Source organism: Sturnira hondurensis, unplaced genomic scaffold (genome assembly GCF_014824575.4).
Source record: "Sturnira hondurensis isolate 20B ecotype Veracruz unplaced genomic scaffold, ASM1482457v3 Scaffold0001872, whole genome shotgun sequence".
Classification (NCBI taxonomy): domain Eukaryota; kingdom Metazoa; phylum Chordata; class Mammalia; order Chiroptera; family Phyllostomidae; genus Sturnira; species Sturnira hondurensis.
The window spans coordinates 21,705,306-21,722,518 of record NW_028074503.1 but is presented as its reverse complement, the minus strand read 5'-3'; the positions used below and the strand labels follow the sequence as shown (position 1 = coordinate 21,722,518).

General features: G+C 47.2%; 1 protein-coding gene across 2 annotated transcripts in view; it reads left to right on the top strand.

Annotated features, from left to right (window-relative positions):
* The window catches only part of LOXHD1 (lipoxygenase homology PLAT domains 1), a 135,172-nt gene that overhangs the window by 114,722 nt on the left and 3,237 nt on the right, over positions 1 to 17,213 (top strand). For both annotated transcript variants that reach the window (XM_037033791.1, XM_037033781.1), the window contains 3 exons: positions 7,054 to 7,224; positions 11,858 to 11,990; positions 13,358 to 13,516. In XM_037033791.1, the coding sequence (XP_036889686.1) occupies positions 7,054 to 7,224; positions 11,858 to 11,990; positions 13,358 to 13,516 (463 nt within the window). The remainder of the gene's footprint in view (positions 1 to 7,053; positions 7,225 to 11,857; positions 11,991 to 13,357; positions 13,517 to 17,213) is intronic.

Here is a 17,213-nt window from a genome sequence, read left to right as displayed (position 1 = left end):
CTGGACAAACTTTCAAGATGAAGTTCGGTTCCTCCTGCTCTCTCCCGGGGGTGATGAATGACTCTTAATTTTCTGTGACATTGGAGCATTGTCTTCCTGGTTCAGACACAAAAATTGAGAAACAGAAAACTCACTTCCCATGAATTTTCTGTAAAGGATTATGCTTGTTTACTTATAATAGCAAGTCTAAAATTAGTCAAATTTCCTTATAAATATAAATGGTGGAATAGGATATAAGCCAAGCGAGAAATTTATTTTTAACTTCGAAATACCCAAGGAAACGCTGTCACATCTGTAACTATGATGAAGTTCATGTTCTCAATATCTCTTTGGTTATTCTTCTGTTGTCTTCAATCCATACTGACCTTTTTTTTCTGGCATTGGGCCTTTAAGTTCTATTTTAATTAGAGAATAGTTGTTAAATACTCAATTTCACCTCCTTGAGACGCGGCTTTCTGCATTCTTACTGTTCTCACTCACCCTGCCTGTCCTTTGCTAAAACCAGCTGAAACCAAAACCGTCTGCTCAGAGCCTTCCCCAGCATTTCTGAGTCTCCCTCACAAGTGGCCTGGAACCATTCTGACTGTTTGTCTTTACTTCTCCCAAGTCCTGAGGACCAATATGTCTGTTGTGGTGACTGATGAAACCAAACTTGGCAGTTTGAAATGTTTCTTCCTAAAGAGCTAGACTATTTTGCTTTAGCATGAGTTGAACAGTTAAATATTTTCCATAACAGGGAATAAGCTCAGATTAGGCAAAGAGGAAATAGCCAGTCTTCAAAGCAGTAAGTGACAATATTTGCACAGCACTCCCCAGTTTTCAAATCTTGCTGTGTCCACTCACTCAATGTTCACTACATGTTGGATGCTCAGTTAGGTATTAAAGATACAAACATTTGATCATTACAACCTCTTTGTGACTTACTACAGCAAAAGTACTTTGTTACCTGTCTTTTCTACAACCAAAAAATATATTGAGGTCCTAAGAAGTTTGAATGCCTCACTCAGGACCACGTGTCAAGAAAAGAAGGCAGCCCAAGCAAATCCAGGCCTTCTGACACTGTTCCAGTACACCATGCTGGGTGCCAGTCCATCCTGCACCCTCACCCAGCCACCATGCCAGTGGGTCAAAAAAGAGGAGGAAATGGGGGCAGATTTTTCTACCTCTGTTCACTGTGGCCCCCACATGTGGTTGTTATCAGGGTGTATTATCTAGAAAAGGGTATAATGGATGGGGATACTTCTTACTTGTCCATTCTGGTGTCATTTTGAGTCTGTGAGATAGAACGTGCTTGTAGAACATTCCCAAAATATTCCTGATGAACCTCTCCTCTTTTCCAAGAAGCAAACCAAAAGGCTCCCCTGAATTCTTTCCCACTCTCTCATCATCCATTATGATTGTCTTAGAACCAGTAGCAGGTTGACTGATGGCTGAAAGTCTGATGTAGTAACAAGAGCCATAATCATCAAGACCATCTGCTTCCACAGACGGTTCACAAGATCAGGATGAGCTGCTGCCCATGACGCTCAACAAATGATCGCTCGGTCAAGACAAGCACTGCAGTGCTTAATTGGGCTGCCAGTGGCTCGGGAAAAGCACTGAGCCCTACCGTGCACGTCACAAGCCTTATGAGAAGGATGTGGCTGATCAGATTAATGGCAGTGAGGTGGGGATGGGGTCTGCCTACCCTAATATTCAGCAGAGAGTCTCCTGTTGCTGTGCTCACACCTTATGCAAGCCATTGTGTAGGAAGTATAGTCCCAGGAATTGTGTCCTTGCCATCATCAGAAAGAAGCATATTGTATCCACGGGCTTCCAACTCTCTGCCATGCTACCAACACACATCAACAAGATATTGGTGCTCTTGAGAGCAGAGGGGCTATGCAAAAAAAAGTCTGCCTCAGGATTTGCTACTGGGTAAAAAAATATCCAAGACCACTGGGCCAAGATAAAGCACACCAAATCAGGATGTAGTGCCATCAGGGAGCCTGATGTCAACAGGGTTAACCGCAGCAGCTTCAAGTCCAGTGAAGCCAGATGGTCCAGAGTTATAATTCTCAAGGTGACAAACTCATTGCTTTAACTTTTGCAGCTGGGGCTCCTATACCCCTGCAGGTAGTTCAATGGTAATTGGGGCTCAGAAACTAACTATATTCCTCTAAGCTGGAAAAATAGGAAGACTCTAGAACCAAAATCATCATAGATTAACAGAGTCTCTTATGTCCTCACTTCTTTACTGAAAGTTCTTCCTATTTCCTTACCTAACCAGAGTCCCTCCTGGAATGGTCATTGTATTTGTAACTAGAGGCTTGTTCTCTGTCTCTTTTGCTTGACTGTCAGCTCCCCAAGTACCATTGTCTTCTTCATTGTTCTTTCCCTAATGCCTATCAGACTGCTTATGATATAGTAGGGATTTAATAGAATTTATTTATACCCTTGTTTTGGTCCCTTAGGTCCATTCTTGTATTTTCACGACTCAGTCACAGGGAACCTACATTTCTCCAGACTCAGAGTTTTTTCTTATGCCTTAGAACTTCCAAAAATTGAGACCTGGCCATGAATTTCAGGGTCCTGACTAGGATCTCTGTCACCTGCTGCCAATCTCTGACACTGATTATGTGTGTATCCAGACTTTCTCAGTTTTATTCATGTATTTTTTTTTTCTATGTAAAAACCTGACACTCAATTCTATCTCATCACCTACTGTCAAAACCCTGAAAGGGGGCGGGGGGGGTGGTTCAGCACCATGGACAGCGACACACGGTGGTTTAAGGGCCATGCCCTTCAAAGGCTGATTCCTCTCCTGGATAGTCCAAGACTACGGGATCACCTTGACCTTACAATGAGCATTTGGGAAATCCTGAGTCATTCATATTATCCTCTTCCTTTTGTAGGCAGGGAACTGGCTTCTTCCCCTCCAACCAGACTTTGGATCTGAGAGCAGAGCCATATCATTGGTGGGGAAAGGAACATTTCTGTATCCTCATTAAACCCAGGTGGTTGGGATATTAGGGTCAGGAGAGGCACAGGAAGTCCAAGTTTTGTGCCTAACTTCTTCTTCATAGAAACTTTCTCCTCCAGAAATGGAAATTTAAATGTTAATATAAGTTAAAACAGCTAAACATGTCCTTAAGTGCTCTCTATTCCACATTTTTTCATATTTAGTTTAAAAATATTCATGCTACATTATGCTTCCTTTGCATAGAAATTTAGGAGGACAAATCTATTTTGTTTGAGAGTTTTCCAGACAAAAAAAGTTGTAGATCCTGAAAAATCACTGTGTAAGTCAGATTATAAATGTTGAACTAACTTTATAGCATAGCAACCTTTTCTTTCCCTGAATCTACCTTTCTGTCTTTTTTATTTAGCCAATGGTTCTTTTTTATGAAAAATTTTAAACATACACAAAAGTGAAGGGGATATTTCAATGAACTTCCACATACTCATCACATAGATTCAACAATTATGATTTGTCATACTTGCTGTACCCTTTTCTTTTGTTTTTCTTTCTTAATTTCTTTTTGGTTTCTGGAAGATACAAAATCAAATTCTAAACCTTATGTCCTTTCATCTCAAACATATTTAGTATGTTTCTTTTTTTGTAATGTATTTTATTGATGATGCCATTACAGTTGTCCCATCTTCTCCCTTCATTCCCCTCCACCCTGCACACCCCTCCCACCCACCTTCCCCCCTTTAGTTCATGTCCATGTGTCATAAGTTCTTTAGCTTCTACATTTTGCACACTACTCTTGCCCTCCCCCCTATTTTCTTCCCACTGTCTATGCTACTTATTTGCTGTAACTTCTCCCCCCTCCTCCTCCCACTCCCCTGTTGCTAAACTTCCATGTGATCTCCATTTCTGTGGCTCCACTCCTGTTTTAGGTGTCTGCTTAGTTTGCTTTTGTTTTAGGTGTGGTTGTTAATAACTGTGAGTTTGCTGTCCATTCACTGTTCATATTTTTTATCTTCTTTTTATTAGATAAGTCCTTTTAACATTTCATGTAATAAGGGCTTGGTGATGGTGAACTCCTTGAATTTGACCTTATCTGAGAAGCACTTTATCTGCCCTTCCATTCTAAATGAAAACTTTGCTGGATAAAGCAATCTTGGATGTAGGTCTTTGGATTTCATGACTTAGAATACTTCTTTCCAGCCCCTTCTTGCCTGTAAGGTCTCTTTTGAGAAATCCCCTGACAGTCTGATGGGCACTCCTTTGTAAGTGACTGTCCCCTTATCCTTTGTTGCATCTAGAATTCTCTCCTTCATTTTAATCTTGGATAATGTAATTATGATGTGCTTTGGTGTGTTCCTCTTTGGGTCCACCTTCTTTGGGACTCTCTGAGCTTCCTGGACTTCCTGGAATTATATTTCCTTTGCCAGATTGGTGAAGTTCTCCTTTATTATTTGTTCAAATAACTTTTCCACTTGTTGCTGTTTCTCTTCCCCTTCTGGTACCCCTATAATTTGGATGTTGGAACATTTAAAGGTGTCCTGGGGGTCCCTAAGTCTCTCTTCGGGTTTTTTTTTGAATTCTTGTTTCTTCATTCTTTTCTGTTTGGTTGTTTGTTTCTTCCTTCTGGTCCACTCCATTGATTTGAGTCCCAGTTTTCTTTCCATCACTATTGAATCTCTGCGCATTTGCCTTCACTTCACTTAATGTAGCCTTCATTTTTTTCATCTAATTTGTGACCCAAATCAACCAGTTCTGTGAGCATCTTGATCAGCAGTATTTTGAACTGTGCATCTGATAGATTGGCTATCTCTTGGTCGCTTAGAAGTATTGGCTCTAGGTCTTTGATTTGTTCTTCTGGTTGAGCCATTTTTGGTCAGGTCGTGCCTGTTACTGCCACTGCCTTTCCCTGCCTCGATCCCTCTCCGCCGGCTGTCGACTCCACCCCTCTTACTGATCTGGTTAAATGGTTGTCGGACCCGTACAGTTCAATTTTCTGTCTGTTCTGGTTGTATTTTTGTTTCTAAATCTTTGTTGTCCTTAGTTTTGGTTGTTCGAGGAGGCACATTATTTCCACCGATGCCTTCATCTTGGCCAGAAGTCCTAGTATGTTTCTCTTTTAAAAGTGGACAATTTCTTGTAAAATCACAATGCCACCATCACACATAACAATAATTTCTTTCATCATTCAATTTTAACTCCATATGCAAATTTCCTTAATAACATTAAAAATGTCTTTGTACTTTGAGTTTTCTTTGAATGATTATGCAAATAAAGTCCACACACTGCATTCAGTTGTTATGTCTCCTCAGTCTCCTTAATGGAGAACAGTGCCTACTCCCTTTATTTTTCTGTGCCATTAACTTGTTGAAGAAACTGGGTCCAATGACCTATAGAATTTCCACATTGTGGACCTGGTTTGATTTTTTGTGGTGTTACTGTCTCTTCATTCCCCATACTTTCTACAGTCTGAAAGCTAGCTCTGAAGGCTTGACTACATTCAGGTTCAACTTTCTTTGGCAGAAATATTATATAGGTGGTATCAGTACTACTTTAAAATACTTCATATTACATCACAGCAGTCTCACTCTTACTGATGCTCACATAGTATAGTGCATCCAGGGACTGTCAAGCCTGATTACTTCATTGCAAAGTCCCCTGTACTTTTTCATCTACTGGCTTCACCCAGTGATGATCTGTTAGGGTTACAAATGATGATTTTCTAATTGTCACTCCTTATCCCCTTATCAGCTAGAATTCTGTTAAATAATTGTCTCTCTCTCAGGCTATTTGATTACTATGAAATATAGCTCATACAGGGAAATCAAGATAAATGATTAATTCTTAGCTTTTATAATACTGAACAAATTATAACACAAAAGTATTTATTTTCTAATTCCCTTTGCTCTTCTTCTTGCTTCCTCTGAAATGAAAACTCTCCTAAAATGAAGAAATTTTTTTATCATGAAATGAATTTATTTATGTTTTCTTTTGGATAATATAAATTCACAGAAATATAAAGCAGCTCAGAAATAATCATCAAGATAACCTGTCATGCCCCTGGGATTTCTCCCCATGTGTGGCCCTTTGGCCTTCTGAGTTCTCAAGGACATTGAGGGGTGGAGAATAACAGAAACAGTGCCTAGTGCAGACAGTGTGCAGCTCACAGTATGCAGCTCACAGAATGAATGCACATTGATTCATTCGTGATATCTATAACTTGAGGGGAATATTTCTAAAGGAAACCCTGCCAATTACAACAGAAGCAGCTGATTACTTGCCATTAGGGCAAGATGTGTCAGGTTTAACAATGTACCCTACAGAAATCACCATTTCTGGTCCTTCCTATGATTGTCAAAAAACAAGGGATCTCAAAACCATAGTATATTCAATTGGTTTTCATTAAGCAGCTACTACATTCCAGTTGCTATGCTAGGCATTAGGAGAACAAAAACAAATAAGACCTGGTTCCTGCCTGCAAAAGCTCATGATCTAGGGGAAGAAACATGTGTAAACAGGATGGTCAAGGCATGGGCAAGGTAGCTTCAGGCTGTCATCAAAGCAAGGAAGACACCTGATACAGGCTGAGTGGGCAATGGGAGAACGTGGAGAAGGATTACTGGAGGAGGTGATGCCTGAACCAATTCTATAAGAATAATGGGTGTGAGCTAGGTGGATGCTGGTGTCAAGAGGACAAATGATTCATCCTTCAGCTTTATGAACTCTAAAAGGTCTATTTCTTGGGTCAGAGACCCCACTGGGACTATGATAAAGCAATGATTCCTACCCTGCTAAAATGTCCCTGTATAATTATAGCACAATCTCCTGGGGCCCACAGACTGCTTAAATCCCACACACAAATCCTCTCAGGTTCATGAACTCCAAGTTAAGAGTGTTTTCAAGAGAATTGTATTCTCTGGGCTAGAGGAACCCTCAGAGGTCATCTAACCAGAGCCCTCTTTTCATCAACAAGGAGAACAAGGCCTAGAGAAAAGAGAGAACTTGTCCAGGGCCACACAGCCAGAGGGCCAGGGGCGTGGAGGTTTGAGAGGAGGGGAGGAGCATGCACATCTCCAGGCCCCACCATCTTTCTCCCACAGGGATATTTCCAGGCTGGCACCTGAACTACATTGATGTGAAGGACAACTCCCGTGATGAGACCTTCCGCTTCCAATGTGACTGCTGGCTCTCCAAGACTGAGGGCGACAGACAGACAGTCCGCGACTTTGCCTGTGCCAACAATGAGATCCATGATGAGCTGGAGGAGACCAGTATGTGGGAAGATTGGTGGGCTCTGCCTTGCTGTGATGTTTGGGCTGAATCTTCAGTTAAATGAGGATCAGCTTAGGAGGGAAGTGGGAGACAGTGTTGACAAGTCTAAAGAAGGGACTGGTACAGCTGGAGGAAAATCAGATGGCTAATGAAGAGAATGCTGTTGGGGAGATGCAGAAGTAAAACCCCTAGGTGAACCTGGAACAGCCAATGGTATCAGATCATGGCCCTAAATCCCAGGGACTACTTAGGTAGGAGGAAAACCCGCTGGGGACAAGCTCTCCCTGCCCCGAGGACTGAGCTGGGAAGTTTGAAACTCTCTCTAGTTTATTTTTATATCACAGACTCCATCCAACTGATGCCTGTGGACATCAGCGTTCCTGAAAACAGAATGTGTGAGGCGGTAGGGGAAGGGGGAAGCCAGCATCTCCATCAGCCACCTTCTCTGTGGTCCCTTCTTCAGGGGGTATTTACAGGGAAAGAGTAATTGGCCCCAAGGGTGCGTGGCCATCAGGACTAGGGAGGTGTTTCCTCAATGCAAATACCAGGGTCTGGGTTCGATAGAACAAGGAAGCCTTGTCCAAGGCGGGGCCTAATGTAAAAAAAGGATTTTCCAACCTTGGTTATTAAGGTAACACTAGCTGTAATAAGAGATAAACCCTAAATCTCAGTGGCTTAACACAACAAAATTTATTTCTCACTCATGTAATAGTCCACTGCTGATGTTTGGCTGGAAGTCTCTCTTCCATACCATAATTCAAGGACCCAAGCTCTTTTCATTCAAGGACCCAGCCATTTTCAACACATGGCTCCCACATTTCTTTCAGAAGGGAAAAGAGAAGGCTTACTCCTCTACCTTCTTAACACACTGACTCACTTTCCATTGGTGAGAATGAGTCATGTGGCTCTACTTCAATGCAAGGGCACCTGGGAAATGTAGTCCGTGGCTAGACAGCTCTTTCTAGCAAACACTACACTGCAGAATGGAAACATGGATCTTTGGTGGAAAGCCACCTACCCATCTCTGCCACACCCAAACTGCTGAAAGGTGACATTAGCTGCTTTGAGAGGTACTGAGCACTGGTATCCCTAGAAGCATTCAAATGAGGGACAAGCAACCATTTTTCAACTTATCTGTATGAGGTTTCCTGCCCTAATTTAGAGAGTGGACTCCTAGCTTCTGTAATTGCACTTACTGAGGAGTTACGGGTGCCCGGCTTTAATTTAGATGCTACGAGTGATGCACACTGCTTTGTGGCCCCACGTTTACTTGTATTAACTCGTGTACATGTGTTAGTCTCCCCGCACAACTGCAAGCTTCCTCTGCAGTTCTGTCGGCTTTGGGACCTGACGGGTGTGCAGTTAGTGCTCAGTGAATGGAAGAAGGTGCCGTCCGTCCTTTTCCTTGGAGCCTCACAATCATGTTAGAGGGAGCAACTCAAGCCCCTCCCGAGTGTCAAGATGAGCAGCAAAGTCTCCTCAAGCTACCAGCATCCAGGAGAGGAGATATTTGTGAGGCTTAGAGGGTAATCACTGAGTCTCCTTCACAGATCTCCTGCCTAACAGCAGCTAAGACTGTGGGATTGGGGTTGGCAGGAAGATTGCAAAGGGTAGACAGCATTAGTTCTAGAAGATGTGTATGAACTGGAGATGGGAGAGCAGGGTCCAGAGCCTGGGAGACTCCTGGGTCAGTCTGTCTTTACTAGAAGCCTATAGGGGACAGAGTGGCACCCTCTTACCCTGCCCACCGGGACACAGACAGCCCCACCTTTGTCCTCAGATGGAAGCTTATCTTGGAGAGAGGGAAGGATGCCACTGGACCCAAACAACCAACCCTCAGCTACCTTTACTTAACCATTGAACACCTACTAAGTGCCACAGCCTACTCTGAGTTCTGAGGACACACCAGCAAATGAAACAGAGACCCAGCCAGTGTGGCACTTATGTTCAGTGTCTGTGACCCAGAGGCACCTCTGGACACCCTCTCATACTTGAACAGAGATTCCTATGTGGAAAGCCCTCCATAACCTTGTTCTCATTATGCCCCCACAGTCTGCCCACCACTCAGCCATGAGCCAGTGCATGCCTCTCTATTGTGGGTAGGGAGAACAGAAAGCCAGAAAGGTGAGGGGACACACCTAAAGCCCATCTGTAGCTATTAGGACCCAGGTGACCTGATGCCTAGCCGAGGACTCTGAACCACCTCAGGCAGACTTGTTAGGATTAAGCCTGGCTGGTCCTCCAGACTGACCGATTGGCCCACCTCACTTACCCCCCTGTTCCCTGCCTTCACCTGTGGCTCTCGTTAGCAGTTCCAGAAGCTGCTCCAGGCCCTCAGCAAATACTTGATTCATGGGTAGCTGAAGCTGAAAACCACTGGCAATCTTTACTTTTTTGAAATATTTTATTTATTTATTTTTAGAGAGGTGGGAAGAGAGAAAGAAAGAGGAGAGGAACATTGATGTGAGAGAGAAACTTTGATTGGTTGCTTCTCACACCCCTCCCTGTAACCCAGGCATGCGGCCTGATAGGGAATCCAACTGATGACCTTCCAGTTTGTAGGCTGGTGCTCAGTCCACTGAGCCACACCAGCCAGGGCCCACTGGCGATCTTTAAGTAATACTGACATCTAGGTCTTACCCTGAGGGTTCATCATAATGAACATGGAGGTTTCTTGAGCTCCAAACCATTTCCTTACCAACTCCCAGGATCCACTCTGAATTCACAAGGGTCTGGTTTTCAGGGCACACCTAACTCTCTGCTGGGAACAGAGTTGGGAGCAGTTGGGGTTGCTCTCTGCCCTGGGATGGCTTCTAGTCCCCGACAGTGGCCCAGCCACCTCACGTGGCTCGCCACCCTGGGCTGGGCTCCACGCGTCCTGCCCTCCTGCAGGTGTTACGTGCACTCCGAGAATCTCTTCCCACGGTGGTCTACCCAGCTCCGCACTCAGATTCACTCTCTGTTTCAGACAGCAGAGGTTCTCGAGAAAAGCCACAAAGGCAAAGGGAGGCTGAGGGGCCGGGGGCACGTCACAGTGAGCAGCAGGCATAGCCATCTCTCTTCTTAATTGTCTCTGTCACATCTCTAAGATAAAGGCACAGAGATAGAGCGACTCCTTTGGACCAGAACCCCGAACCCTCACCAATGAATTTACTGCTGTAAAAGCGGCATGCATAGGGACACTGAGCAAATATTTGTTCTGTCCTTCCATGGGCCGGCTCCACCCCTGGCCTGGCCCCTGGGGATCAAGTCTGGATGTGGAATTCAAGCCCCAGTCATGCCCCTCAGGGTCTTCTTATGCTTCTCCCTCTACCTGGAACATTCCTCCACTTTCTGCTAATCATAGGCATGGCTCTTCTTCAAGCCCAAGCTGAAATGACACCCGCTTCACGACAATTCCCGTGATTAGCCCCAAAATTCATTCATTCACTTAGCAACTATTTACTGAGTTTTTATGTGCTGGGCACTGTTCTGGGCACGTGGGATCTATCAGCGAGCAAAATGAAACCCTTGTCCTCATGGAGCATGTGTTCAATAAATAAAATAATAACTAAATTACATAGCATGTTAGAAGGAACTAAGTGATAGGGACAAGGGATAATAAGAGGTAAGGCAAGCCAGGAGTGCTGAGGGAAATCAGGTTGCAATTTTATTGGTGGTAGTTGGGGTAGACCTCAGTGGGATGGTAACATTTGAGTAAGAAATAGAAGCAGGTGAAGGAGTGAGCTAAACTAGTGTAGGGGGTGGAGTAGGGGGAGGGGAAGCAGTGCAGACAGAGAGCAATCACCACAGAGCTCTAAGGCAGGAGCCCACTGCCTCAGTGCTCCAGGAACAGCTGCGGGGGGGGGGGGGGGCGGGGGCCGAGTGGCTGTAGGGGCAGGGCAGAGAGTTCTAGATGAGAGAGGTAACCAGGAGCCAGGTTTTCCCTCTTGGCCCCTGGTACTTTGGACCTTTGTCGCAGGGTTACCACTTTCTGTCCTATGGTGTAATCAGTGTGTGTGTCAGGGACTAGAGATTGAGTGCCAGTGTCAACCAGAGTCCAGCCCAGTACTGACACATGGCACCCATTTAACAAAAGTTGGACGAATGAATGCAGACATGTTCGTGGGAAGTGGAGGGGAGGAGGCTGTGATGCTGAGCCTGACCAACTGAAAACTGAGACAAGAATGGGAAGGGGAACCCCTTGATAGAGAGAGTGGAGGCTCTCCTACAGCCCTGCCCCCCTGGGGCTTTCCAGTTCCTTTCTGTAGCGGACCCCTCCTCTCCTCCCTATTCTTCGTATTGGATCTCGCTCTGCTTTGCTCTGCATCACGGGGCCTCTCCATCCCTGAGAGCCAGGCCCCGGCATCTGTTGGAAACCTGCTTCCTAGAGGCAGCTGCGGCTGTTGCTTCACTCCCAGAAGCTACCAAGTTCACCAGGCAAAGAGGCTGCTACTATAAATAAAATAGGAACCTCATTTCAGCCCCAAATCAGGGCAGATTCTATTTATATTACCTCAACTGTGGCTGTTTTAACCTGCCCCAACCACACCCCGGGCCTGGTCTAAGACCTGCTGCAGGGGCTGGAGGGAGCAGCCCTGATGGTGGGTGCTGCTTCCCCTCCTCTGACCTCTCCCACCTTCTCTGCCGCAGCCTACGAGATCGTCATAGAAACAGGCAATGGAGGTGAAACCAGGGAGAACGTCTGGCTCATCCTGGAGGGTAGAAAGAACCGATCCAAAGAGTTCCTCGTGGAAAATTCTTCTAGACATCGGGCCTTTAGGAAGTACGGAGAAGGGTGCCCCCAGGGGAATGGGGGTGGGCGGGGTGGGCAAGAGAGGGCCCCCCAAGGATCAGCCCCCTCTGGTGGGGGCCATAGGCATATTAATGGGCTTCGACTGCAAGTGCCTGTTAAGTACCTACTGTGTGCCAACCCCATGGGAGCTGCTAGGGATGAAACAGGAGATTGATAAAAGGGAAAGCTAGGAGGGGACTGCCATTGAAAGTGAGCCCATCATAAGAGACTAGAACTTAATTGCTACAACCGCTACGGAGAAAGGGTAATTCTGTAACATGGCTGCGATGCTTTTTATCACTACACTGGCAATCGCAGTATAGTGTGTATTACCAGAGGAACGTGTTGTCCGCCTTAGGTTTACACAATGTTGTATGTCAAATGTATTTCAGTCTTTAAAATGTTAATGGAAAGCTACAGCAATGCTTAATTAATTAATTAATTAGAGAGATCCTATTGTGCTACAAGACCCAGAATCACTGAAGATGTCTTTTATTCCAGACTCACTCAGACAAGGAACTCACAGTCTAGCTGGAAAGGAAGATACCTACCTGCCCATAAACATGCAAAGGAATCATTTGAGACAGCGTAGAATTAAGTGCTAGTCAGAAGGAAAGAAGGAAGTGAGAACCTCTAAGATCCTTACAGGAAAACCAAAATTGGGTCTCATGTAAAGGGGCCTCTACTCACCACTCCTGCTGGACAAACGCCTCCTGGAGAATCTCACCCCCTCCCCTGCATCAGCACCACCTCCAAGCTGCTCAGATGCCCACCTCATCCCCCCACTCCCTCCAAATTTGCTTAAACAAAGTCTCTCCTTCCCATAACCCACTACACCTTTTATCTGAACTCCCTCTAGGTCAGCACGAAGTCTGAACTCCTTTGATCAGCACATACAGACTGCTGCAGCCCACCCCCCCACCCCCCTTCCTTGCATTTCCCTCACTGAGCCCAACCTCCAGCCACGCCAGCACTCCCCGGAGATGTCAGCACCTCCCATCCCACTACTTTGCCAAGTTAGGTCCACATCAGAGGACTCTTCGCTCCTTCTCTCATCCCACGCCCTCCTCTATCTAATGCCCAGGGCCCAGGGCTTCATACACTTCTCTCAAATTCATGTGTTGTTACCATCCACTGGTTCTGGGACCAGGCAGCAGGCAGGGCTTTTTAATGGTTGTGATTGTCTTCCGCCAAAACTAGTCTGAACCCCCAGAAGTGGAGGCCTGACATCAGCTCTTGCTTGGCATTCTATCCCTGTTTCTTCAACCAGAGCCTGGAATACAGTAGGTACTCAATAAATGCTTTCTTCCTTCAGTGGGCATGGTAACTCTGATTGACCACATCTTTATGTCCTACAGGGGAACCACAGATACATTTGAGTTCGACAGTGTCTACTTGGGGGACATTGCCGCCCTCTGCGTGGGCCACCTCGCCAGGGAGGAACGGTTCATTCCCAAGAGAGAGCTGCTGTGGCACGTCAAGACCATCACCATCACCGAGATGGAGTATGGCAATGTGTATGTATGTGCGTCCCCTGGCGCCCCACAGGGGCCCGGGGTTGGACCATGGGCAAGACAGCACGGTGCAGGGGGGTGTCCCCTTTGAGGCCAAGGTCACCTTGTTCAGGAAGCCTGTGAGGCAGGAAGGGAAGAGGCAGCTGCACTTGTTCTAGCACTATCAGAACCACGGGCCTGCCCCAGGGAGGGGACCAGACCAGGGGACCTCAGATGCTCCTGCCTTTTCTTCCACGGATGCTTTTGAAGAATGCTCAGCAAGTCAGACAGTGCCAGACAGCAGAGACTCGCCTTTCCCTCCCTTCCCATCACTGTGTAACGACAAAGAAATGCAGCTTTGAAGGCTGCTGCTTCCATGGGCACAGTGGAAGGCCACCATCTGTGTGGTCAGGGTAGGGACCAGAGACAGGTGAGGTGATGTCACTGCCCACCTGCCTCCGAGGACCCTAGATAAGGAGCTTTGCATTTGCCCCACCCAGGTCTGCCTGGGGACTCAGGCATTTTTGAAAGATTAAGAGTCTTAGTTACCTGGGTAACATTCCGCAGTCATCAGTTTGACTAATTAAAACCATTTGGGAACCACTTTGGAAGCCAGAAAGAGTCTGAGGCTCTGGAAGGCAGGAAAGACGCTGCAAAGGAGCCAGGAGAGGAGAAAGGGGAAGCTGAGGGCAGTGCTCGCCTCTGGGAGAGGGGCCTGAGGGAGAGCCAAGGTCAAACTCTTATTGGGGCACACACCCCCACCCCCGCAAAACTGCTGCTGCCCCCTCAAGACCCTGTGTGTACACTTTTGGGGCTCGCCCTGCCCTCAGCCACACCTTCACAATGAACACACCAGAGAGAAGCCAGGGGCAGGCCTGCTCCATGCAGGCAGGTCCCTCAGCTGTGGGCTCCTGCCTTCAGGAGCCATGCCTCTCTGAGCAATGTCTGTCCATGCTCAACCTGCGGCCTGTAGGTCCCTGGAACTGGCCCCCTCTCACCAAGCTTCCACTTTGGGAATGGGTAGGAAAGAGTTCTGACTTCTGAACGTCCGTCTCAGCCAGCTCAGGCTGCCATAACAAAGTATTTCAGCTGGGTGACTCAAACAACAGACATTTTTTTTCCTCGTGGTCTGGGGGCTGGAAGGCTGAGGCCAGGGTGTGAGCATGGTTTGGGTTCTGATGAGGCTTCTCTTCCTGGCTTGCTGCGCCCTCACTTGGCAGAGAAAGAGAGAGCGAGTGAGCTCTGGAGCCTCTTCCTGTTTTTAAGGGTTCTAATCTCACCTTGGGATCCCCACCCTCAGGACCTCATCTAAACCTAATTAATTTCCAAAGGCCTTACCTCCAAATACTATCACATCAGGGGTTAGGGTTTCAGCGTGTGAGTTTGAGGGGGACACAATTCCATATAGCAGCTTCCGTCTTGTACCGCAGTGTTATTCGTGGTTCTCCTAGGAGTCACTGGGCAGGGCTGCTGGGAGCAACAGTGGTGTGGGTTTGCAAGCTGGGACAAGGAGTGTGGAGAAGAGTCGCTGACTCACCCAGCAAGCTGGGGTCTGGTCAAAACTTCTGCAGCCAGATACTGCCTCTCCGCCACAGGCAACGTGGCTGCTGATACTCCTTCCTCGCAAACCCCTAAACTAAACAAAGAAAGTCCTGCTAGATAATAAAATAGTCATCCGTTGAGTTAGCTTTAAATGGACCATATTGGCTGTGAGTGAGAAACAGCCAAACATCTCAGCATACCGGCACCTTCTGAGCTCTGGAAGAGAGGACGTGAAGGCCCAGCCCATGACCTGCCCGTCCCACAGTCCCGGCGCTGATGCGGGGGCTTCTCGTCCAGTGGAAGGAAGCCCCACTCCCAGGAAAGCCTCTTCTCCTTCACCAGCAAGAGTGTGGCCTCTTGTCACTTTGTCCTCGGTAGGTGGGGAAGGCGGGATGTCCTCCGGGCAGCGCTCTTCCAGAAGGAAAGGGGGTGCAGAGAGACCAGACCCCCAGGTCACGGGTCAGCTGTGTGACCTCAGGCAATTAATTACCCATCGCCTCTCTGGGCCTGGGTGTCTCCTTCTGGGGAGCGAGCTAGATGCTCTCTAGAGGCAGGAGGCAGGGGAAGGATGAGCCTGGGGCTCTCAGAGGTCCTCAGTGCAGGTCTCAGGTCTGTGGTTTCTGATGGACAGCAACCTTCACCCCCGGAACAGCACCCCCATTCCGCGGGGACTGAGCAGGCATGTTTCATCATCCTGATGCCTGACACGTCGCTGTTCTAGAACACCCTGAAAAACACTCCCTAGCCCTGTGTGTGCCTCCGCAGTCCCTCCCGACCACCATGCTGAACGCAACATTTGGCTGCCCGTGACCTGCAAACGGATTTCATCTCTAGAGCCCGTGAACACAGGAATCTCGGATCTTCACCTTCCGACCGTCTCCCGCTCCGCCTGCTGTGCGGCGTCGGGCGCTGCTTTCCGTGGCTCTTCTGCACCCTCAGGGGTTCGGTGCGAGGACGTAGGGAGAGGTTGGCGTTTCTTTAAGATCCCACACAGCTTCATTGTTCTGTCCCAACAGCATATCTGATCCGTAATCATCATAAAATGGAAGTAATACAAAGAAAGTGGATAAAGGGAAGGGAAGACTCCCCGGAACCCTGCCCATCAGAGGCCGCCGCCTTCAGCATGCGGGGACCCCTCTCCTCTCTGGCCTTTTTCTGACACCTCATGTGCACACCGTTCACAAAAGTATGATCACATTGTGCACATTTTTCCATATATTCAGCTGCTTTTGTGCTCGTGATTCTCGGCTGTTGCCTTCACTTTCGCGGATGACCCCCGCCTGTTTGCCGTGGGCGTAGCCCAGCAGGCGTCCTTTCGCAGTGAGAGTCTTAACTCCGCAAAGCCCCGAGGTCCCTCAGTTTGGGGATCTTTTATGATGTCTATTAGGAAACATTTTCTTATAGCTACACCAGGGAATATTGTTCAGCCATTAAAAATAATGAATTAAATACGTACCAGATGGCTTGGAACAAGTCCCAGGAAGGACTGTCGAGTGAGAAAAGCAAGTTACGGGAAAACGCGGATTGCACAATGCCATCGCAGGGGTGGCATGCTGACCTCCGCGTGTGTCTGCCGTGGGGGGAGGGTCTGAGCAGGGTTGGGGGCTGGAGGGGAATTGGGCCAGACCCACCTGCTACTGTGATGGGTCACTTGAGGCGACCGTGGGACGCTGAAGTGAGGGAGGAAAAGGAGTGAGTGCCAAGGGGAAAAAAAGGAATGCATTTAGAAACACACGCATATGATCATATGATTTGTGCATTTATAGAGAATTATGTATATTAGTGAGCATATGCATAAAGAAATACATTTTTAAAAATTTAAACAAAGAATGCAAGGGTATCCCCCACTAAGAAAGTGTGCTTCGTAACAGCAATCCAGATTTATCAAGATAAATTGGGGGAAGACAGAACTTCCCAACAGAATAAGAATGTCCTGTGAAGTGTCTTTAAATGGCTGGCTCTTTGGCGGTCAGGACAGCTGGCTCTGGGCCCCGGCTCTGCGTCGCCTTGTCCGGTGGCATCTGTTCTCCAAGCCTTGGTTTCCCCTCATGTGAAAGGCCTGCAACCCAGGCCTGTTGTGGGAATAAAAGGTGCGAGAATGCAAAGCCCTGGCACTTAGTAAGATTGCAGAAGCCGGGGTTGTTTTTTGGGGGCTGTTCCAGGATTTTTCTGTAAAATG